The sequence below is a fragment of the Pelodiscus sinensis genome, chromosome 10, assembly GCF_052426305.1.
Source record: "Pelodiscus sinensis isolate ZL-2025 chromosome 10, ASM5242630v1, whole genome shotgun sequence".
Taxonomy (NCBI): Eukaryota; Metazoa; Chordata; order Testudines; family Trionychidae; genus Pelodiscus; species Pelodiscus sinensis.
Window position 1 is genome coordinate 42,655,343 of NC_143061.1, and position 21,653 is coordinate 42,676,995.

At 41.0% G+C, this 21,653-nt stretch overlaps 1 protein-coding gene across 2 annotated transcripts in view; it reads left to right on the forward strand.

Annotated features, from left to right (window-relative positions):
• The window catches only part of SLC25A36 (solute carrier family 25 member 36), a 52,884-nt gene that overhangs the window by 16,343 nt on the left and 14,888 nt on the right, over window positions 1-21,653 (forward strand). For both annotated transcript variants that reach the window (XM_006134828.5, XM_006134829.5), the window contains exons 2-4: window positions 451-621; window positions 9,225-9,302; window positions 13,222-13,322. In XM_006134828.5, coding sequence (XP_006134890.1) covers window positions 451-621; window positions 9,225-9,302; window positions 13,222-13,322 — 350 coding nt within the window. The remainder of the gene's footprint in view (window positions 1-450; window positions 622-9,224; window positions 9,303-13,221; window positions 13,323-21,653) is intronic.

Consider the following 21,653-nt stretch of genomic DNA (forward strand, 5'->3'; position numbering starts at 1 on the left):
CAAACTCATGTGGGAGGTGGAATAGTATTTAATACTTTTTTGAGGTTGTGAGACATGTACTGTTTTGAACAGTGGTAACAGCAAAGAAACATCGGTGGTTTTCATGCCTTAATTCAAGGACTTGCTATTTTTACTTAGTTTCCTTGAGAGGTTTTTCTTGTGCAGGGCCTGCATTGAGCAGATAGGTATGTAGATATTAATGAAAGTAATTATTAATACCACACACTAGACTGACTCTTTTATAAAACTGTCAGAATGCTGTATAGTTGGCTCTGTTGTGCTGCAGGAGGGCAGAGGTGCATGGCTTCTCAAAGATGATTGGCAAGACTATACAAGGAAACTTGAAAGCCATTTTTTCCCTAGCAAGATAAGACTTTCATTTTCCCAGATTCAAGGCAATTGTAGTTCTTTCAAGGCTTAGAATTGCAATAATTTTATTTCTGTTTGCAGATGTGGGGGTACTGTTGGTGCAATTCTGACATGTCCGCTGGAAGTTGTGAAAACACGGCTGCAGTCCTCCTCTGTTACTCTTTATATCTCTGAAGTTCATCTCAGCACTGTAAATGGTGCTAGTGTCAATCGAGTAACGAGAGTATCTCCTGGACCTCTCCATTGCTTGAAGTGAGTACTATCTCCACGTTCCTGTTCTTCAGATCCTTTTCAATTTTCTAGAGGTATTATGGTTTTTGCTTTAGAAATGTTATTTAACCCTTAACTTCGTGTCTTCTAAAACATAGTTGGTTTGTGCATTAAGGTTTTTGAAAGTAATTTGGGGTGAGCAGTAATTTTTGGTGGGGAGGCCATTCCAAGATTTTAGAAAGCGATCAAGGGCCTCACTTTTCTGTGGTGGGGTGTGGGATCTGGGGTGGAGGTTAGATGCAGAAGGGAGCTCAGGTAGGGGGATTTGATCGAAGGACAGGGTGTGGGGTCTGGGAGGGAGTTCGGGTGAAGGAGGGGGTTGTGACCTGGGACAGTGGATTGGGGTGCAGGATCCAGGAGGGGGTATGGGTGCAGGAGAGGATTCTAACCTGGGGAAGGGGCATAGGAGGGAATGTAGGATTTGGGAGGAAGTTCTGACCTGGAAGGAGGGTGTGGAGGCTTGGATAGGAAGGAGGGGGTGGTGATCTGGGTGCCAGATTTAGGCAACGGCTGAGAGGCGCTTACCCAGGCAGCTCCTGGCCAGCAGCCAGGCAGGCTCCCTGCTTGTTGCAGCCCCAGACTGCTCAAAGCCATGCACACAAGTGGGGCAAGGAAGAAGTAATGGGAGCTGTGATGATTGTGAGCAGGAGCAGCACGCAAAGCTTCCACCCCCCCCCCTCCCGCAAGGCACATGGCTCCAGCAGCTAGCCACTTCGAGAAGCCTGGAGCTGCAACAGCAGGGGAGCCTGCCTGAGGGCCCCAGTGGGCTGCAATCTGTATTTTGTCTGCCCCAAAATAAGTTCTTTACAATGTAGTCATGATACAATGTCCACTCCATAAATGGTTACGTGCATGTAACATTTTGTCACACTGAGAGAACAAAATTGGTCTGGAACTGCAGCCCCAGAAGAGCTGACTGTTACCTAATCTTTTTTTTTTAACAATGCAAATATTTGTAATAAAAAATAAAGTGAGCACCCATGTGGTGAGATGTTGAGGGACAGAATCAGCTTGAAATCTATTCAGTTTTTAAAATTGCGTTAGAGGTAGTTTGATTTATTATAACTGTCCGTGAGTACTTGGGCATGTTTACCTTTTGTCTCCCAATTTTTAAGGTTCTCTCCCCCCCCCCATTGTTATGTGATTGACTCACACAAACAATGGGGGGGAAACTAATAAACTATACTCAAGTAAATAATAAAACTGTCTGGATACAATGTGATGTCAATTGCATTTGTTAAACAAAAAATAACAATGATACATTTCCCTCCCACTCCTCCCCATTTCCCATTGTAATGATGCTAAGCCTAGGGTTTACAAATAACTGTACTGCATAATTAACCACCCACGTTTCTTTCTGAAATTTTTAAGTTTACAATATTGGTTAAAATTCATCCTAGGTGTAGTTAAATTTTGCTTTTTATCAAAATAAGTTGATTTTTATCAATGAATGACGAGCAATTTGAGGTTTCGTTTTTTTTTTTTTTCTGGTCCAAATGCACCCGTTTCCCACTGGCAATATGTATATACAAGTAATTTAATTTAGGCTCCCAGGAAAGGTCTCCAGAGATCTGATTCTTGCTTTCCTCAGATGAGAGCCTTAGTAAAAGCTAGATAAGCACCACTGAATGGAAATTTAAAGTGTGTGTGTCAATTTCATTAACTTTGAAAAATTGACTACAAAAACATCTGGTTTATGATGGGACATCCTTTTTAGCATAGTGTGCTGTTGTAGAATTATATTCAAGTATTTTCTACACACATGGTGAGGCAGTCCTGAACTGACCGTTGTAAATGAACAAAGGGTAAGAAGGAAACAGAGGCACAGGGGTAAAGTGATTTATTTACCCAAGGCTATAGAGCAAATTGGCAGCAGCCATTGAACCCAGGTCTGAGTCTCCATCATATGCGATACCCACTCTACCATTCTGCATGTCAGTGTGCTGTGTAAGAGTCCCTTATATCAAGAGGAATGATGAAGGCCCTGATTCTGTGTGGTGCTCCATTGGCATCAGTGGTCTGTCTACAGGAATAAGTGTCTGTCTATATAGATGAGATTACAGAACCTGGCCCCGAGTATACTGTACACGCAAAACTGTGACTTGCTCAAATGCATTGAAGTAAAACTGAGAGGCAAGAAGTGAGTGTGATTTTTCTCTTGTAGCATCTATAACCCATTCAGACAGGAGTATGGTTTTTTTTCTCAAAATCATGATGTCACTATTAGCATGGCTGAACTTCTGTTGTGAAAACAATGTTTAGAATGATGTACAGACTAATTTTATGTCTACAATCCAGCCTGACTCTCAACAGATCTTCCCAGGCTGCTGTTGCCGTATGAGGCAGCCATAGAGGCCAGTACATATGAGTAGAGCCCTTTGCAGATACTAACTTTGTATCCTCAGGCGTATCTGCAAAAATGAGCCACAGATATCCACAAAAGTGGGTATAAAGCAGATATCCTCAGATTTGGAGGTATCTCTATATGCGCCCTTCTCTCCCTGAGGTTCTAGGTTATCTCATCAGCAAAGATCTAGCTTCCTAGTAGAACCATGGTGGGGGTGGGGTGAGGACATGACCTCATCTGACAGATGCGATTAAAATAGCTTATGTATTGATTTTTAAAGAACAGCTGGTCTAATTCCCTCTGACACTAGCTTTCAGCTAGACCAAGCATGCTTTAGGCTCAGATCCTGCCATTTGCCCTTTACTGATGAACATGTGCAGACCCACTTGAGTGGGAGTCTGCATGATCAAGTATTGGCCCAAGCAGATGAGCTCGTAGGAACAGAAATTTGGAAAAGATCCTTCAATTCTTCTAACAGGGCAAATTATTTGTTGTGGGGCAGTGGTTCCCAAACTTTTCGGCATCACGCCCCCTTTTTGATTTTTGAGAAACCCTCAACACCATCCCCCCAATAGCGCAAAAAAAAAAGAGGAACTGACTGGAGCCAAAAAACAAAAATAACAGAAAACTTAAGGGGAGGGCTAGGTCTCCTTGTGTCCCCCTCCCCTGGAATTTCTTCACATGCCCCCCAGTTTGGGAACCCATGTTGTAGGGGTTTGCACAGTATGTTTGGAATGTGGCTATTACTTCAGCTGAGTGCTTTCAACATTGTGAAATCACATCTAACTTACTCCTGGGGAAATTCTTCATGCCTTAGGAAAACGCCTGCCCTCAGGCAGAATGTCTGTAGAAAACAGCAGGGAAGTGGGATTGCCCCCTCTCAAACAGGCGATTGATGAGCACCGGGGTTACCCATCACTCTCTGCTCTCCTCTTGCCCCTCTTCTCCTCCCCCATTTCTGCAGGTGCCCAGCTGAAGAGGCTAGTCTGGGCTCTACTGACTCTCCTGGGTCCTAGTGCCAGTTGTGCTCCCTTTCTGCATGATGAGAGCCTTTCTGGTTTCAATGCAATAGTGAGTGCCCATGGCGGGGCTGGGTAAGGAGAAGGGAAAGAAGGGGTACAGGGGAAGAGGCAGTGGGAAAGGGAGAGGGTAAAATAAGGCAGAGAGAGGGGAAAGTGAGAGTAAGAGGAAGGAGTTGGGACCTTGGGGAGGGGGACACGATCGAGAAGGAACGGGAGCAGGGAATTGTGAGGTAGGGAGGAGCTGGGGCTTTTCCATTAAGTAGACCCATCAAACCCTCATCCTAACAAGCTCCATCCCTCTACTCCTACTGAGCCCCAACTAGCTGCACCTGGACCCTCACCCAACTTCCCCACTGACCCCTTGCATGCTCCAACCCCCCTGCCAAGCCCTAAGCCTCCCCCCCACCTTCACCTGGACCTCCTGCCAAGTCCCATTGCTCCTGTATTCGGAAACCCCTCCCCACCCCAGTGATCCCCTGTGCATCCAGATCTTCCAGTGAGCTGCCTGCACCCAGATCGCCCCACGCAGAAACATCTCTTGTCATACCTGGATCCCCCCACACACTAAGCCTCTCTACACTTGGATCCTGCTGGGTGGAGGCAGCCCACCCACACCTGTCATGCCCGGTGCAAAGGGACAGGGCTACAGGTGTTTCTGGGGCAGGCCCTTGCACTGTATCAGAGCTGGGTACAGCTTCACTTCCAGCTCCCTGTACTGGTGGATGTGGGGCCTTCGGGGTCATCTCCCACCTCCATGTGTCCAATGACCCATGCTCTCCACTGCCATGCTGGAGCCACAGTTCAGTTCAGAATTCCCCGAACTGCCGTTATAACTTTATAGAACACAGATACCTTTTTCATTTTAAAAAAATCAGACTTATTTGAAGTGGTCTAAATTTTTGGTTCTGTTCCGTAGTAGGAACAGTGTGATGGAAAATGTGATTGTTTTCAAATGTTGGTGTTCAGAATACATTTGAAATCTACTTGTGCAGTATACTTAGTTGATGTGCATGTTCAGACTAATCTTTTGAAACCTTTCAGAGGTGGGCATTTTGCACAATAACTGAGTTTGCAGAATGGATTAATTCTCTTGCTGTTAACCTGGATATTATTAGTGAACAGGAAATGTGCCTGAGAAGCATTATCTATATTGGACAGCATATCGAAACTGATAACCTTGATGTCCTATATTGTGATATCAAGTTAGCAGTTAGAAAAAAATCATTTTAAAATGTGAACTTCCTGGGGTTTTCCAGTGGCTCAGAGATCATACTTACATTTTTTTTAAAGCCCGCACAGAGCCACCACTGAAATTAGCATAAAGATTTAGGCTTTCCTGTTGTTGTCCGCACCAAAACTGTTTACATTCAGAGATACTGTATTATGAAAGGTCGGAACCAAACCTGTGCTGCCATTCACCCTGTGCAGTGTGGTCTACCTTAAATCACAACCCTATGGGACAAGTATTCAACATTTTTATATATTGGCATCGTATCCTATCTTATATCAGTCATTTAAAGCAGTGATTCCCAACCTTTTTTATACCGCAGACTGGCAAACTCATTCAAAAACTGTTCTCAGAGTGAAATATTTGCATATTCATTGTGGTGATTTTAGCCCATGGTGTATCAGACAAATGAAAGGAGGGGGACATGATGGTTAACAAGACTTTGAAAAACAGCTGCATACACACATTTTTAAAAAAACAATAAAATACTTGTTAAAGTGTATTCTCCAGTCCAAACCTTTTGCCTCAATTGCACTAGAATGAAAGAGGCAGTATTGACAGGTCTGACAGTGCTGACACATTGTGCACATTCTTATCTTCCCGTTCACTTAATATTGCATGATAATAATGTGTGTACCTGCTGGCTGGAGGCCGGGGGAGGCACCTGCTGAGCAAGGAGGGAGGAGAACAGAAACACAGAAGTAGCCGCCCTGCACCTGACTCAGGCCCTGCTGGTTGGGGGCAGCCGCTCTGTACCTGGCGCTCAGCCCTGCTGTCTGGTCTGGATAGAGATCACTAGAGTTGCAACTGGAGCTACAGTGAGGCTACCCCTGCAGGGACAGCCTCACTGTGGTCTCAGCTTCAGCCTCAGCATACCCAGCTACCGGCTCACCCTGTTGCTGCATTAGGAAGTGCGAAGGAAGGGAATTCCCTGGGAATTCCGGGGGCAGAACTAAATAAAAAATGGTGGCATGGCCTGTCAATGTCAGACCAGTGTCTGCAGACTGGCGGTTGGGAACTGCTGATTTAAAGAACCACTTTATTGCTCAGTATTTTTGGTCCATTCCTTTGCAAGTTCCTCAAGAAAACGTGTGGTGGTTTCCTTCCAGCAACACTGTTCCCTGAGCCATGCAGATAATAGTCTTAATCTTGCATGATGCTGGATGCCTTGTTCCTGATCCAACAGAACTCTTATGCCCCTGGTTAACTTTAAATCTGAATAGTCTCATTGGCGTTAGTGTGATAACCCATGTGATTAAAGTTAAGTACTTGCTAAAGGGCTTTTCCTGGATTGGGATCAGAAACCTCTTGCATCTTGCAGGAATGATCCAAATGGTCGAAAACAATAGTTCCTATTTAACCTGGATTTACACTCCAGCCACTTCATTGGGAGTACTTGGAATATATCAATCAAAGAAGAATCTGGCCCTACTCTGAGTTTTAATCCTGCAGTATGGGTGGGAGAGGATACTAAGTTAAGGAATAGGGCCAGTGATTCCCAACCTTTTTTATACCGTGGACTGGTAAACTTGTTCGAAAACTTCAGTGGACTGGTATAGAGACATTTGCATATTCTTTATGGTAATTAATTTTAAGCAGGCATGTGTTATTTTGCATTGCATCTACATGCACACAACAAAGGGGAAAACCTGAGGCTCTGATAGCAGATCCTGCAGTTTCCTGCACAAAAACTATCCTTGGAGCACCGCATGTTTATTCATGGCAGTAGTAAACAGTGAAAACCATACATTAGCTCTGGTTTAAAACCATTCACGCGGAGGGTTTAAGCTTAAAAATATAATAACTGGCAAACAGACACTCTGAAATAAGTCACCTTGATAACCCATGTTGCTGGAACTATTTATTCTGTGCTACTTGATCATTTTCCACTCCTATAATTCAAACATTTCCAAATAGAATCAGAGCATTGCACATGACAACATTAATGAGCAGCTGCTCACCCGCCCATCATGTGGCCACAGTCGCAGTCCCTGCTGGCCAGAGCAGTTGCCCTCCATGCAGCTTCTCCGGCCCCAGCCAGCCGGAGCAGCCATCCACCCGCCAACCACGGGCAGCTGGAGCAGCTGCCTGCCTGCCACACTGCTGCGCAGCTCTACGTAGGAGGTGGAGAGGAAGAAATTTCCTTTGCGTGTGCAAGTGTGCATCTTAGAGGGATCTGTGCCACCTGGCCCCTCACTGTTCCTTATAGTGAGGGGGGAAGCAGAAAAGCAGCTTGTTGCCGTGGCTGCCCGAGCTCTCCAGGATCACTGATGAGGCTGGTGCTCTCGCCCATACCTTCTCCCTCGTGGGGCAGGCGGAGGTGCCGGTGCCACCACCATCATCGCTCGCCCTTGTCTCTCAGCTCCCGGCACAAGCGGCAGCAGTCGTGGGCCATAGACTGGCAGCTTCAGCCCCAGAGCGCATGCGTGGAACAGGGATAATGCTGCTACTCTAGATCTCCTGGAGCAACCTGTGCCGCAGTCGGGCGGTGCCTTCCCCAGGGCTGCTAGTCATGAACCCACCCCATTCACTGCTCCTTGTGCTGCTTGGGCCTGCATGTACACGCAGGCCCAGCACAGACCCCAGAGCACCCTCCCAATGTGCCAGTCACTGCACACTTCTCCAGCGGGTGAGGCCGAAGCAGCAGGGCATGGCCTGGTAGCGAGCCACAGTCTTACAAGCAGCAGTTCACAGCCCGCTGACAGTCCATGGACCAGCAGTTGGGAACCACTGGAATAGGATGTTCAGGAGAGCCACATGCTCTTCAACATATCTGCTCCTTCTATCTCTGTTCATAATACAGTGGGGGAGCTTCAAAATTAGTATTTGTAATTTTCCAAATACAAAATCAAGTTAAAAATAGGCTGAAGACAGAACACTTCATTTAGCAAATATTGGCTCTGTGTATCTTTTGAGCACTGACAAAATTATTTTCTCACTTTTTAGAAAATTCTTATTTTGCTTGAAATCCTGTTGTGCTAATGAAACATCCAATACAGTCTAAAATAATATTAATTGTATGCTTGGGAGAAGGAGGTGTTAGCATTTTTGTATGTAGTGTGTCGTTTTCCTGTGAGTTTGAGCATATATTTTAAGTTTATAGTTTAAACCAGTTTTTCTCAAAATGGTCTGCAAGCCTGCTTTGGGAATGCTGTTAACAGGCCCCTGCCACTTTGTTTACTTACAGGGTCCATAGCCATGTAACCTTACCGCTCCCATTGGCTCCGGTTAGCCATTTTCAGACCGCCACGCAGCTTTCATAAAGCAGGCTCACGGCCCACTTTGAGACACGTTGGGTTAAACGTACTATGTTGAAATAACCAGAGATTATTGTATGGTGGTATTTGCTTGTTGGTTTGTGTGTTTGTGAGGAGTAAGGAATGTTTTATATCTGATTTTTGCCTTGGTTAGATTGATATTAACTAAAGTTAATTTATCTTTAATATCAGAACCTTTTGGAATTTGGGAATTGCAGTGATCAGCTCTTCTAGGGTACATTTTTTCTCAAGAACCTCCTCAGACATAGTATTTTATTAGGTGTGGGGATAGTTGCTTGTGGGAGAAAAGAACAATAGAATTAAATGTTCCCACATTATAAGAACAATATACAGGAATCTATATCAAGATGAATGTGTTAATAATAGATAATAGGTATTTGGAGTAATTTACTTTGGTAGCTGGAAGAAAACATTTACATGTTGTTGAGCCTTAAGATGACCATACCTTTATAGGTGCAAATGTGCTGTATAACCAAAGTGTGTGTTATAGTAATGGTGTTTATAAAGAATTCATTTAACTCTTTGTGCATATTTTAAGAAAATTTTGACTTGATGTTTGCAGGTACAGAATTAAATTGTTAAAAAGGAAAATTTTAATCTTAGCTCATTTTACGTACAAATGTATTAAACTAAATCATAGCACTGAACTGTAGGCCAGTTGCACACTTCTAATATGTTTAATGTTTCAATATCACTTTTTTGTTTTTCAGGATGATCTTGCAAAAGGAAGGTCCTCGATCTCTGTTTAGAGGGCTAGGTCCTAATTTGGTAGGCGTTGCTCCTTCCAGGTAAAATCTAACATGGGTATTCAATAAGTGAAATAACTTTAGTCGAGTGTTTAAACGTGTATGTCAAGATTGAGGACATTGGGGACTTGCTTCAGATAAACTGTTACATCTGATGTTGAAATATTTAGTGGTACTGGCACTTTTTAAAAATCTTTGTATACTTTCTGAATGTGAGAGAAACAGATCTAGGACATGCCTCTACAGAGGAATACCAATCCCAACTGAGCAACTTCCAGACCTGCATCTCTGTATCTACCGTATTTGATGATGTCCCTTTTTGAACTTTTCTGATATCCAGTTTGTACATAGAGAGTAGTCTCACCTCCAGTTTGCAGGGATGTACATGCACTTTAATGATGAGCATGTGACTTTGAGAGTAAAATCAAGTACACTGTTTCCTATGATGTAAAGTAGGAAGTAAATATATATTTGAAATCTTCAAGTAACCTGTCCTCTTCCAGAGGACAATGCGGTAAAATACTCCTAATACATTGGGCCTGACTCACTGACTGAAATCTGCTACCAAAACACACATTTTGGGCCGCTTACAATGAAAAGTCCACTTTGGAACTGGGGGAATGGCACAGCAATGCATGCTGTCTAGGACCAGGCACGTGGGGGCTGCAGAGTCAGCTAGAGCAGCCCAGGAATAAGGTGGGACCCACCAGAGTAGGAACTGGGTCAGGGCTCTCGGCCAAAACCTGTGGACATTTGCCTTTTTCCAGGTGAATGATTCTGCTGGTATACTTGGCTTTGTAGGCACAGCATAATGCAGTTGCACCTGCTGCGGAGAATCATGCCTTATATTTTGAGCAAGTTTAAACAGAAGCTGAAATTATTATAATAATAATAATGGATGGAAGAAATCCTAATATAATTTCCAAGTGGTAGGCTGTGTGGCTATCTCATGGCTGCTTTCTTTTAAGTGTTTGTACTCTATGATATTTACAATAAAATGTTCCTGGTGCAGTTTTATTGTCTATTCCACATATTAATTCCTCTTTGCGTAAAGATACTTCTAAACTCCATTCATTCTTAGCTTCAGCTCATCTCCTCCATCTGTTTTTGAGTCTGCTAACTTCCTGTCATTTACGGAGCCCCCTTTTTGTATAATTTCTGACATTTTAGGAGAAAATTTCCAAAGTTGTCTCAAATTCAGGAGTACAGTCCTTTTTGGTGTGTTTGAAAATCTAGTCATTACACCCTAACTCTTTCTCAGAGTTTATAACCCTGCAGAGAGTTTATTATCCTTAATACCATAACTTGTACCACTGTCAGACACATGATATGCTGTCATGTGAATAAATACTTGCATAGGTCTTTGGCATGTTGTCTGTGCATGTGTCAAAATAATTCCAAATTAATAAGCTATTCTTTCTAATTAATTATTTAGTATACCTAAGAATCGTATTACAACTGTAAATGTATTAGGCCAAATTTATCCTTGGTGTGACTTCATGCTTTTACCCCAAGAATAAACTTAGCACATTGTGCTAATTTGGCTTCAGTAGTTAATAGTTCCTGAAAACCCATTCAGGTACTTTGTCATGCATCTGTTGGAACAAGAAACTAAGATCAAATCATTTCCTATCCTTCTGATTTCCTTAAAAAATGTGTTTAATTTTAAAGGGCACTTTGTCGTGTATATTTTGCTTAATTGCTATTAAAATGACTTGAAACATTTTGAAAACTTACATGAAAATCTCATGCAGAATTCTACATCTTTTTCATTCTTATCACAAATTCAGCACCAGTTCTTCCAAAAGTTAACTGGTCTTTCCATCCCTGATCCAGACAGGTTGTGAAATAGCGGGATGTAAAATTACGTCATTATGATTATGATCTCGATTGCCCTCACTTAATTTTTGGTGAGATTATTAGGAGCAGAATATTCTTCATATGCTCGTGTTAAACTCATCATTTGTACTATCCAAAAGCTGGCGTTAAGACCTTCCTGACATTATAAACATACAACTAATAAGTTTATAGTTCTAGCTTTTGAAGATACCAATTGCTAAGATTCAAATAAGCACTCAGACAGGAAAGAGTTGTTTCTAATTCTTTTTCAGCAAGTGTTCATTAGACATTAGCAAGTCTTTAAGAACAGAGAACCTTCATAATCTCAATTAAATGCTCCAATTTTGTTTGACCTTAATAGATGGTCTTAATTTTGTATTTAAAAGTTTTTGCTTTTCCCAGTCAGAATTTCTATTTCGTAGCTATTGCACACTGTCAAAGTAAATGGCTGCCTACCTCACAATCCTTAATGGAATTATCCTCACAATGCTACTGAGTCTTAGTAACCTAACCTTGAAAATGAGGGTTTATGGCACACAATCTTCCCATCGTTACTCAAGGAGCTTGTGAAAGAGACTAGCGTTTAATTCTCTACTCTTAAGTCACAGGCTGGTACCCTAAGTACCAGGCTGTCATTCCCAGCACAATTTTTATTGGCATATATTTGATCTGGCCTTGTACAGACCCAAAACACACCACTCATATAATAAATTCTTGTAGGTCATAATGGAGCCTGTAGTTTATTACTTTCACATACCAACTTGAAAACTGTTGTAAAAATATTTCATGAATTCACAAAATTTACTCTAAATTTCTCTACTGTACGTTAATTTTGTTACACGGGTTACTTTGCAATATATCTTTCAAAAAGATGCTCAAATACTGTAGCTTGTTTTTTTCCAGTGCCAGTCCACTTGGTAATGTGTTTAGCTTTATAAATTAGCACATCATGTTTTTTTCCAGTCATCAGCTTTGATCAAATACTGCTTGTTTCAATTAAGCATTTGGTAAGTGGCTTTAACAGCAGTTCTTTGTTTGAATAAGCTGTAAAGAAGCTTGTTTCATAACATATACAGCATACTCAACCAGGTTCAGATCCCATTTTAAAAAATTACACACCATAAAGTAAGCACTTTATCATTTTGCTGGTAGGAAAAACATGTTTGCATAAGTAATGAGATTAAGTTAATGTTTATATTTCGACTCCTTGTAGATTTTATGTACTGATTTTAAAAAATGCACAAGCCTTATCACCAGCCTAAAAATGTCAGTAAACATATATGTTTTGTGGTGTTTTACAAAATAGGTTTCATATTTGTAACAAGCAAACAGTATTGCTGAAGAAGCTTGCTTAAATGCTAATGAACGCAGTTAGTCAGTTTTATGTAATTTTGTATTTGAAAATTTACAAAAATTCTTTGCTGTTCTTAATTTCTTTTTACGTGTACTCAAAGTTAAATTTACTCTGAAAGGTTAAAACAAACTGAACAAGGAGAGAAGACTGGAAGCTGGAAAGGTATGTTTCCAGTTTGCCATTCCTTAACAGATCAACTCAAAAGCCAAAAATTACCATGTATTTTGCCATCTTGATGCAAATCTTAGATGTTAGTTACAGAGGTTTTCCTTGTTCTGTCATTTTGGTAGTGCCTTAAAATGAGTTTACAGATAGCACTGCTTGGTACTGCATTGCTAGGAGTGTATCAAATAACAACTTCATTTATAAATTAAGCAAAGCATTGCAAACTCAGCATGACCGAGATGCTTGAGTACTTTAGGCTCAGAAACTCCTCTTACGTTCACAGATATCCTCTCTCTTTAAGGATGACGATCTTTAAGGATTTGGGTTATATTACAGAGATGATGAGATGAGCAGATTATAAACTGACCCCATTCCTTTAATTTTTTTCTAAATTCTGTTTCATAATTCCTAAATATTCCAGCTGCTTCACTGAATTATGGTTTGAACAACTTTCTGAATAGCAAGTATATTTTAGTGATTAGATAATATCTGCTTAGAGTACAGTAATATAATGAAGCTTTTGTGTCCTGCATTAGCACTGCTTGAAGGAACAGCTCAGCATAAGGTACAATAAGATAAACTTGAATTTTATTCTAATTTTAGAGCAATATACTTTGCTGCTTACTCAAATTGCAAGGAAAAGTTGAACAATATTTTTGAGCCAGACTCTACCCAGGTACACATGATTTCAGCTGGAGTGGCAGGTAAGGATCTGTAACTTTTTGCCTTTTTTATTTTAGAGACTTACTAATGATTGAAAGGCTATGATGAATGTGAAATTGTAAAAGTAAGTAGATGCTGTAGAATTCTGGATGTAGTAACTAGATATCTGTGCAGGTGCCCCTGCCCTCATGCTAAATAAGGAAGCCTGCTTGAGAATGAATGTTTAAAACTTGCCCTTTATGTTAAAAGGCATCTGTAACCGTGTATATGTGAGCAAGCTTCTCTAGGAACCTAAAACACATTTGGTAATTATTTTTGCTTTGAAAACTAGAACCAATTTTGCTGTCTATATTACTGTAAAAATTATGAAGGCAAAAATAGTATTCTTTCCCTTGATTATATTTGTTACAACTATTTTATATGCTATATGTTTTGGTTTCTCTGAAATATGCTGATAGGCTTTGGTAAAGTTTACATCTGTCTTGTGTTTAAATGATTTCATCTGTGCTGTTATAAGAAGAAAGCCAAATTGTGGCTTGGCAGAGGAATTAGGAATTAACTTGCAGATGAATATATTGGTCTAACACTGCAGAAACATAGACCCGGCTTAGATAGGTCCAGAATGACATTGGATCAGTTCTTTAAATGTGCTCCCTAAAAGCATTTCTAGCCACACACTAGAGTTGCCACTCAGTGTTACTTGGTTGATAAACAATTAGGGGGCAGAAAGCCAGAGATATAAACAGATTAATTGGCAAAATTGTGTTGGGGTGCACAAACATCACCTGCCAGACCATGCTAGCTCGTTGCTATGTCCCTCTCATTTAGGCATAGTACACAAATATTTTTAAATATTGGATTTATTATATGCTTAGTTTTGGTCTGAACGTTGGTCACTTAAGCACATCAGAAATGGGATTAGCTAATTCTGGCCAAATTATGTAACCGATACATAGTATTTCCTGTTTATGGCATGGGCTTTAAGAATGTCAAATGTACAGTTAATTGTGATAGACCAGTGGATTAATGTGGAAAATCCTGGAATGTCCTAACGGAGATAATTGACTCTGGCATGTAGAATTCAGTATCTAGAGGGAGATCAAAGTGGCTTTAGAGCTGTGCTTTATATAATACAGTGATGGGTGCCATTCAGAAATCCAAGAGAAAGAAAGAATAGTGATGTTTAATCTTCCCATGAGAAAATGAGGTGCCTCCAAAGGTCAGTAGTAGCAGCTTTAAAAAATAAAACAGGCATGGAACTAATTCCTTCATGGAGGTAGTAATACAGTATGTCTGGTTATGGGTTTTATTGGGTGAGGAGGATTGAAATGGAAGAACAAAACAAAAAAAAAACTTAATTAAAATTAAACTCATTCAGTTAAACTGCTTCAGAGACCCTGCTCATGTTAAAACTTTTTTGATAACCTGTGTTTTTTTTCTTCAGAGAATTTTTAAAGAAATCCTATTTTTTCTTTTGACAAGGAGCTGAAGATGTGAAAATGGATTAGCAATCTTCAATTAAAAAAAAAAAAGACTACATATATAATGTATAAAATCCTGCAAATAAATGTAGGTTCTGAATATCCCTTATCTCTGGAAGTTCTTGTACTCATTGCTTCCTAATGAAAAGAACCCCTGTAAATATATACAATAGCAATTTTCCTGACCCACAAGGATATACTGATTCCTGGTTTGTCAGTGAGTTTTATATCTGTTCATTGACTTTTTTTTCCTTCCCCAAAAGTATGATTTAGTGCTGCATGAACATCTTTTAGCCCAAGAGTTTTCAAACTTTTTTGAGGCCCCCACCCCCCACCTAACATGCTATTAAAAACTCTACAACCACCCTGTGCCACAATAATTGGTTTTCTGCATATAAAAGCCAGGGCTGGTGTAAGCAGAGGAATTTCCTAGGGCCCCATACCACAGGGTCCCCTGTGAAGCTACATTACTCAGGCTTTAGCTTCAGTGCCAGGTGACAGGTCTCAGGGCACTGGGCTTCAGTCCCATGCAATGGGGCTTTGGTTTTCTACCCTTGGCTCCAGTGAGTCTAATACTGGCCCCGCTTGATGACCCTCCAAAGCTCTGGTCTCCTGGTTTAGAACCACTGCTATAGCCTTGGGCCATATTAGCAAACTGCCTCTTTGTGGTTGCACTTGAAGACTCTTATATTACTCACGAGTTTAATTACTGAGAACGCTTTCTCCCATCTTTGTGGCTGTTGAAATGATCATATCAGAGTACTCCTGCAGTATTGATGAGCATTAACGTTTAGCTTTGCAGTTATGCACCTAAACCACATGGTTGGTGAAACTGACTGCCCCATGCAGATTCCCACTGAAGGTAGCTAATTTTTTTTCTTTCTTTCTTTCTTGAAATAGCCTAGTACATTATGCTCTAGAAATTCTCTAGAAACCATGTAAAACAAAGTTCTGTGCTAAGTATAAATAATATCTTGTTTCTTAGTACTGAGCAGTAGTCTGATAACTAATATAAAAGGCCATAGTTAAAATTTAACATAGCTTCTGGAAAAATGCTAACCTTGTCATCTTGTAATTAATTCTAATAACATGTTTGAGAAAATGTGCTAAAATCAGCTGTTAACAATTTTGCCTGCAAGATTTGTATTGCTACACAATGCAAAATAACTTGTAAATTAAGAACGCAGTAAATCCCAGGGATAGAATTGTAAGCCTTTTCTTTAATAATTTGTTAGTCTCTTGAAACTATCTGGTATTTAAAAACTCATATGGTTGTTTTCTTTCTTAAATTGTATGATGATCAGGGACATTTTGTTCCATCAAATAGTAAAATAGTATATTTTTTAGCTGTCATTGGTTCTAGTAGTAAACTAAGTGATTTCACATGGTACTTTTTTTGTAGAAAAAGCATTTAAAGCCTAACGGCTACATGCTGCTTCTGTACTGTGCAGATTCTCTTTTGAAATTAATATATCCTTTGATTTGTGATAGGTGACTAAAAATATTTTCTTTTAAGGGGAATTCAAGACACTTGTCTTTTAATTTTCCTTGAATATTACCTTAGCTGTGGCTCATGAAAACTGTATTAATTCCCTGCTGGTATACAACACAGTACAAAAATTGATAGGCATCGATTTTAAACAGTCAGACTTAAACATGGGACCTATGATGATTTTTGTGAAACCCTTTGTCAGATCAGGGACTAGAGCCTTGATTTAGCCAGTCATTTAAGCAAGTTTACATTCCAGTGATTTTGAATAAAGTTGTGTGCAAATACCTGAGATTAAACTTTCAGGATCAAATTCTAAACAAGGGATGAAATTGTCCTCTGCACATGGTATTTTAGGAGCAAGAAGTTAAGATACCTTCTTCACTCTTTTTAAGAAGGTTTATCTTTAAGAAAATGATCAGTGTAATTTATGGTTCCTAGGCCTGACTCCCCCTTCTTAAGATACAAATAATTTACTGAAATCAACAGCCGTTATTTTTTTCTGTGGTGGATAAATTGTGCCACTGCTTCCTATTAGTAATTCAAGCCAGATACGAGTGGAAATTGACATGTGTTCAGGCTTTCAGGTAGATCCTCCTTGTTACTATATACAAGCTTCTAATCTACAGTTAACATAATTTCTATTTCTAAAATATTACACTTCTGTATGAACAAAGATTTTTATAACATACAAGTATGATGCATCCTTTCCAGTCAAGTAGATCATTATTTTTTATACTTAGTGACAGTAAAGGAAACAGTCCTTAATAACAAAATAAGGCTATTTGTGTGTCTGTAAAAAAATGTTCGTTCCAAAGTTATTTCCTTCTTTGTTCCAAGGAACCGAATAGAAGTTCTGTTCTCACTTTTTTTTTTTTTCTTGCTCAACCTTATTGAGGTAACTGAGGGTAGAATCCTTGTTGCTTTTGTCTATGTTTGCACTTTTAATATTTAAAATGATCCACAAATTAGTTTAAACAAAGCATAATTGCAGATCTTGGCACAGTAAAAGAACAAATTTGGTAAAAACTTATTTAAGCCTGGAATGCAGGCGGAATTGATTTTTTGTCTAATTAGATATTAATTGGCTACAGTAGGGAAACCTTTTATTTTTGTAAATTAAACAAAGGCATATGGACAGAATATTGGTGGAAAAAATAGCAAATAAGTAAAAATTCATTTGTAGGTCATCGTTTTCTCAGGTTTGTGACAAGGTTAGCATTTTTTTTAAAGTGAATGTTGGGGTTTTTTCTTTTTTAATCTGTGGTTACAGGTAAGTATTCTCAAGCTGTGAATTTGAACTGCTGCAAATGGCAGAAATTTCAGTACTCAGTGCATTTTACAAAAATATTTAATTTCTGTGGCCTGTTCTGATTTTTTTTCTTTTCCCCCCTAAACTTTTAACCTGAAAAAAGTTAGATCTCACAGTAACTAATTCACAAATCCTCCCAGTGGGATTCCCTTTGTACACATGTGTCTGATGAGGTCACTGCTTGTTGTTATGATACAGAAAAGCCTGTGTCTATTTTAGGCATTTACTGTACATTTCTCCCGTGAAAAGAGTGAGATCGTGTCATCTCATGCTCCCCATCCGCAGGTCACTTCCTGCAGAAATATGGACTAACTTAAATCTCGTGAGTACTGAACTGAGCGTCTCTTGCAGCCTCTAGTGTAAGAACCACACTTTGCATTTGTAATATCTATTAAATACACACAATAAGGGGAATGCACTTTTGTTATCTGAATTCCAGCTACGCGTGTTGTGCAAAACATTACTTCTCTCTCACTCTAGAGTTAATTTTCTCAGTGCAGTTCAGGGAAAGGTGGAAAGTACCTTTCACTGATAGCTGCCATTTATTTAGCCATCTGGGCTAATTAAAAGTCCCTTATTAAGTATAGCCAGGACATTTGGTTTTTCAAAGCATTTCATAGCTGCTTTTAAAATGCTGCAGCTAATATCCTGCATTGCCATAGTGTATCAAAGACCACCTCTTCTTTTCTTTCTCTCTCTCTCTTTTTTTTTTTTTTTGGTTGCTTGGTTTTACTTTGAATTTTTAATCCATCATTACATATTCACATGCATCTTGTGTCAATTGCAATTGTCTTACAGATAAAGTTGACCTTTCAAAGGTTATGCAGAACAGGAATACCTGGGATCTTACCTGTTTTTAGTTTTTGGTCAATTGTTTGGCTCCAGAGAAAAACTTTAAATAGTTATCATTTGCAGAAGGCACTAGACAGCAGACAGCAAAATTGGAACAGTTGTAAGAGTTCTATATTGATCAGCACCTCTGATCTGTCCATATGGTGCTCCCTTACAGAAATTACATACAACTAAAATATAGGATGTTTAAACAAGCAGCAACATTCATTTGCTCCTAACTTATGAATTACTCAGTAAAAACTTTGATACTATGACATTTGATACTGTTTACATTTGGAGAGTAAAAGCTGCATGGGAGAATGAAGGACAGCAGTCCTAGGGAGTCTCATACAACAGACTCACCTATGCACCGACGTTACTCCTGCACAAGTAGGAAGTGTAGCTGTCTTGTTCTTAATAATAGCTCTTCCACAAACTTCCTTTGTGATACCATAAGACAAGTTAGTTAGGCTTGTGTTATCAAAAATTTCTAAGAATTCTGAAGCTTCAGAGCTGTTGCTGAATTAGTCTAACAGGAAAAACTTGAAAAATGACCAGTCTAGCAGCACCTTAAAGACTAACAGTGCTTCTAGACTATTTGTTATTTTTAAGAATTCTGAGTCTATCAATTTTGGGTGTCTTCCTTAACTCCCACAAAGCCTGAATTTTTTTTCTGAGGTACTCATTACCCTCTCTGTGTGAAAGTCAAGACCCTGGGATCTCAAGTTGGCACTCACAATTATTGGACACTTATCACAAGGTTGGGCCTTAAACCTCTCTGTGCCTCAACTTCCCATTCTTTAAATTAGGAGTAATGTTTCCTTACTGCCCAGGGCTGTCAGAAGGCTATGTTCATTAATGATCTGACACTGTGGTGATGAGACCCTGAGTTTAAATACCAAAAAAGCATATTACACAGAAGGGGCATTCATGGACAGGATAGGACTTATCTATGTCTCATCCCAGTTTGCATGCATTTACAATGGACAGAGGCTAGCAGTGAGTGGAATGAAACTGCATCTTTTCCAAATGACTCGCACGGGCTGCTTGCAAATGTGTGTCTCCTCCATTATTTCTGGAGGAATCCTAAGGGGGAGGTACAGCGACTCTACCTGTTCCACTCAGATGTTGCAACTCCATTTTACTCCATTACCTCTTCCATATGGCTCTGTGGCCAAAAACCTTAACTGAATCCAGAGAGATTGCTCAGCTTGAATCAATAGGACAGGCAGAGACTAGGAGGAGTAAGTAGTTCTTATAAACACCATCTAGTGGTCACACAGGCAGACATATCCCTTTTATTATAGAAGCATTTAATTAAATAGGAAAACAAATAAATAAATGCTGGGGACAAGTAAAATACCTTTTTGTCTTGCTGCCCGACTTGAAGTTTGTAGGTGAAAGATTATATATGTGAATCACTGGACCAGAATCTGCTCTTACATTGGTAGGGCCATACCAGTTTCATGGCCATGAAAAATATGTCCCGGACCATGATATAAGCCTTCCCCGTGCAATATGATCTCTCCAAAACCAGACAAGCCGGTGAGGGACAGGACTTGGCTGTTTATAGCGAGAAACCAGACCCACCTCCACAGGCAGCACAGATGTGAGGCTTGCTCAAGCTTGAGGCTGCCACTCCTGACGGCTCCTGCTGTACCTCCGGGCACCAGGGCTTTCACCTGTTGCCAGAACCCTTTCTCCTACCCCGCCTCCTTGTGTCTCCTTTTCTGCAGCCTAGCTCTGAGCTGCTTCTGCTCCCTGCAGCTGCTGCTAGGGCTGAGGATACAGTGGCTGCTGCTCTGGCCTGGGCTTAGTGGCTGGACTAGTGGCTGCTACCTCCTGTAGCTCCAACCTCTGCAGCTCGTGGCCCAGAGATGGGCAATAATTTTAGACGGGGGTGTACTTCAGAAATTTTTGAAGTGACCATGTGCTGCCCTAGAAAGGCGGAGCCTCCGGCAGAAGGGGGGGGGGGGAGGAGAGGCGGCAGTACACTTCTGTGCTTCCCCGCCCCCAAGCCCTGACTGGCCTAGGAATGAGGGGGAATGCATGGAGTCTTTGCTCCCACTCCCCTCAGAGAGAACTGCCAGCTGTTCTGAACAACTGGCAGTTCCCTCTAGGCACCTGCGCCCCTGGTGGTGGGAGGAGATTTTGTGTGCTTCCCCCATCTCCAGGCCCTGATTGGCCTGGGGGCAGGCGAATGGCAGGGTGTCCATGGGTTGGATCAATCCTCTTGGCAGGCCAGATCCGGTGCACAGAGAACCATTTGCCTACCTCTGTTTGGGGGGATTCTCTTCCCTTCCCCTGTAGCTCTGGGCTGTTGTTCCCCTCCCCTCTGTGACCCCACTCCAGCTGGGACTTGGGGCTTTCACACTCTCTCTCTCTCCCCTCCTCCCCCCGCTTCCTGCATGAACTCCAGGCTTCTGTCCCCTGGGGCTCCAGCTAGGCCACATGGTGTCCAAACCCAGGACTGCTGCCCTCATAGCTCCTCCCTAGACTCTGGACCACCTGGGTTTGGCGTTTCAGCACACACTGCTCCTGCCAGGGCTGGGGTGTCCATTTTTTTTAGTTGTCCAGGGCTCCATGATCCCATATATTAGTCCATCACTGGCCCTGACTAGCAGCTAGGAGCCCACAGCTACGGGCCTCCCAGCGGCACTGAAAAGAATGGACCTACCTCCACCTCCAGGTGCCTTCTCCAACTGCAGGAAACTCCACAGCTGCTGCCTTCAGAGACCCAGAACTGAGTATGTAAATCCTGCAGTTCCCCTGAAACAGTTTTGGGGGACCCCCCTCCACCATTCCCTTCTGAATCAACCAGTGAGTAAATCACCTAATTTCAGTGCTTCACACTAACAGTGACACAACTGAGAGCAGAATTTGGCCCTGTGTTTTACTCATCAGTGTTCCTTTTAACTAAAAGAATTTTGGAGGAAAAGAAAGCTTGTTTCCTGAAAGCTCACATGTTTCTGCTGCTTATTTCTCCACCTTAAATCAAAATCTTTGGCTTATAAATGCATTCCTTCCAAGCACAACCCATTGTGAAGTTCTTGTAGAAAGATTATGATTTAAGATAGGGAATAAGTACATTCTGTTAGTGATAATAGTGCATTCACAATTCAGACTATATAAAGGGCTTGATTGCCCTCCTTCTCTTACATTAACATATATCAGGAGTAACATCAGTGAAATCTGTGGAGTTGCCCTGGTATAATATTGGTGTAAGAGGCACATACTCTTATGAGAAGAGGTTGTTTCT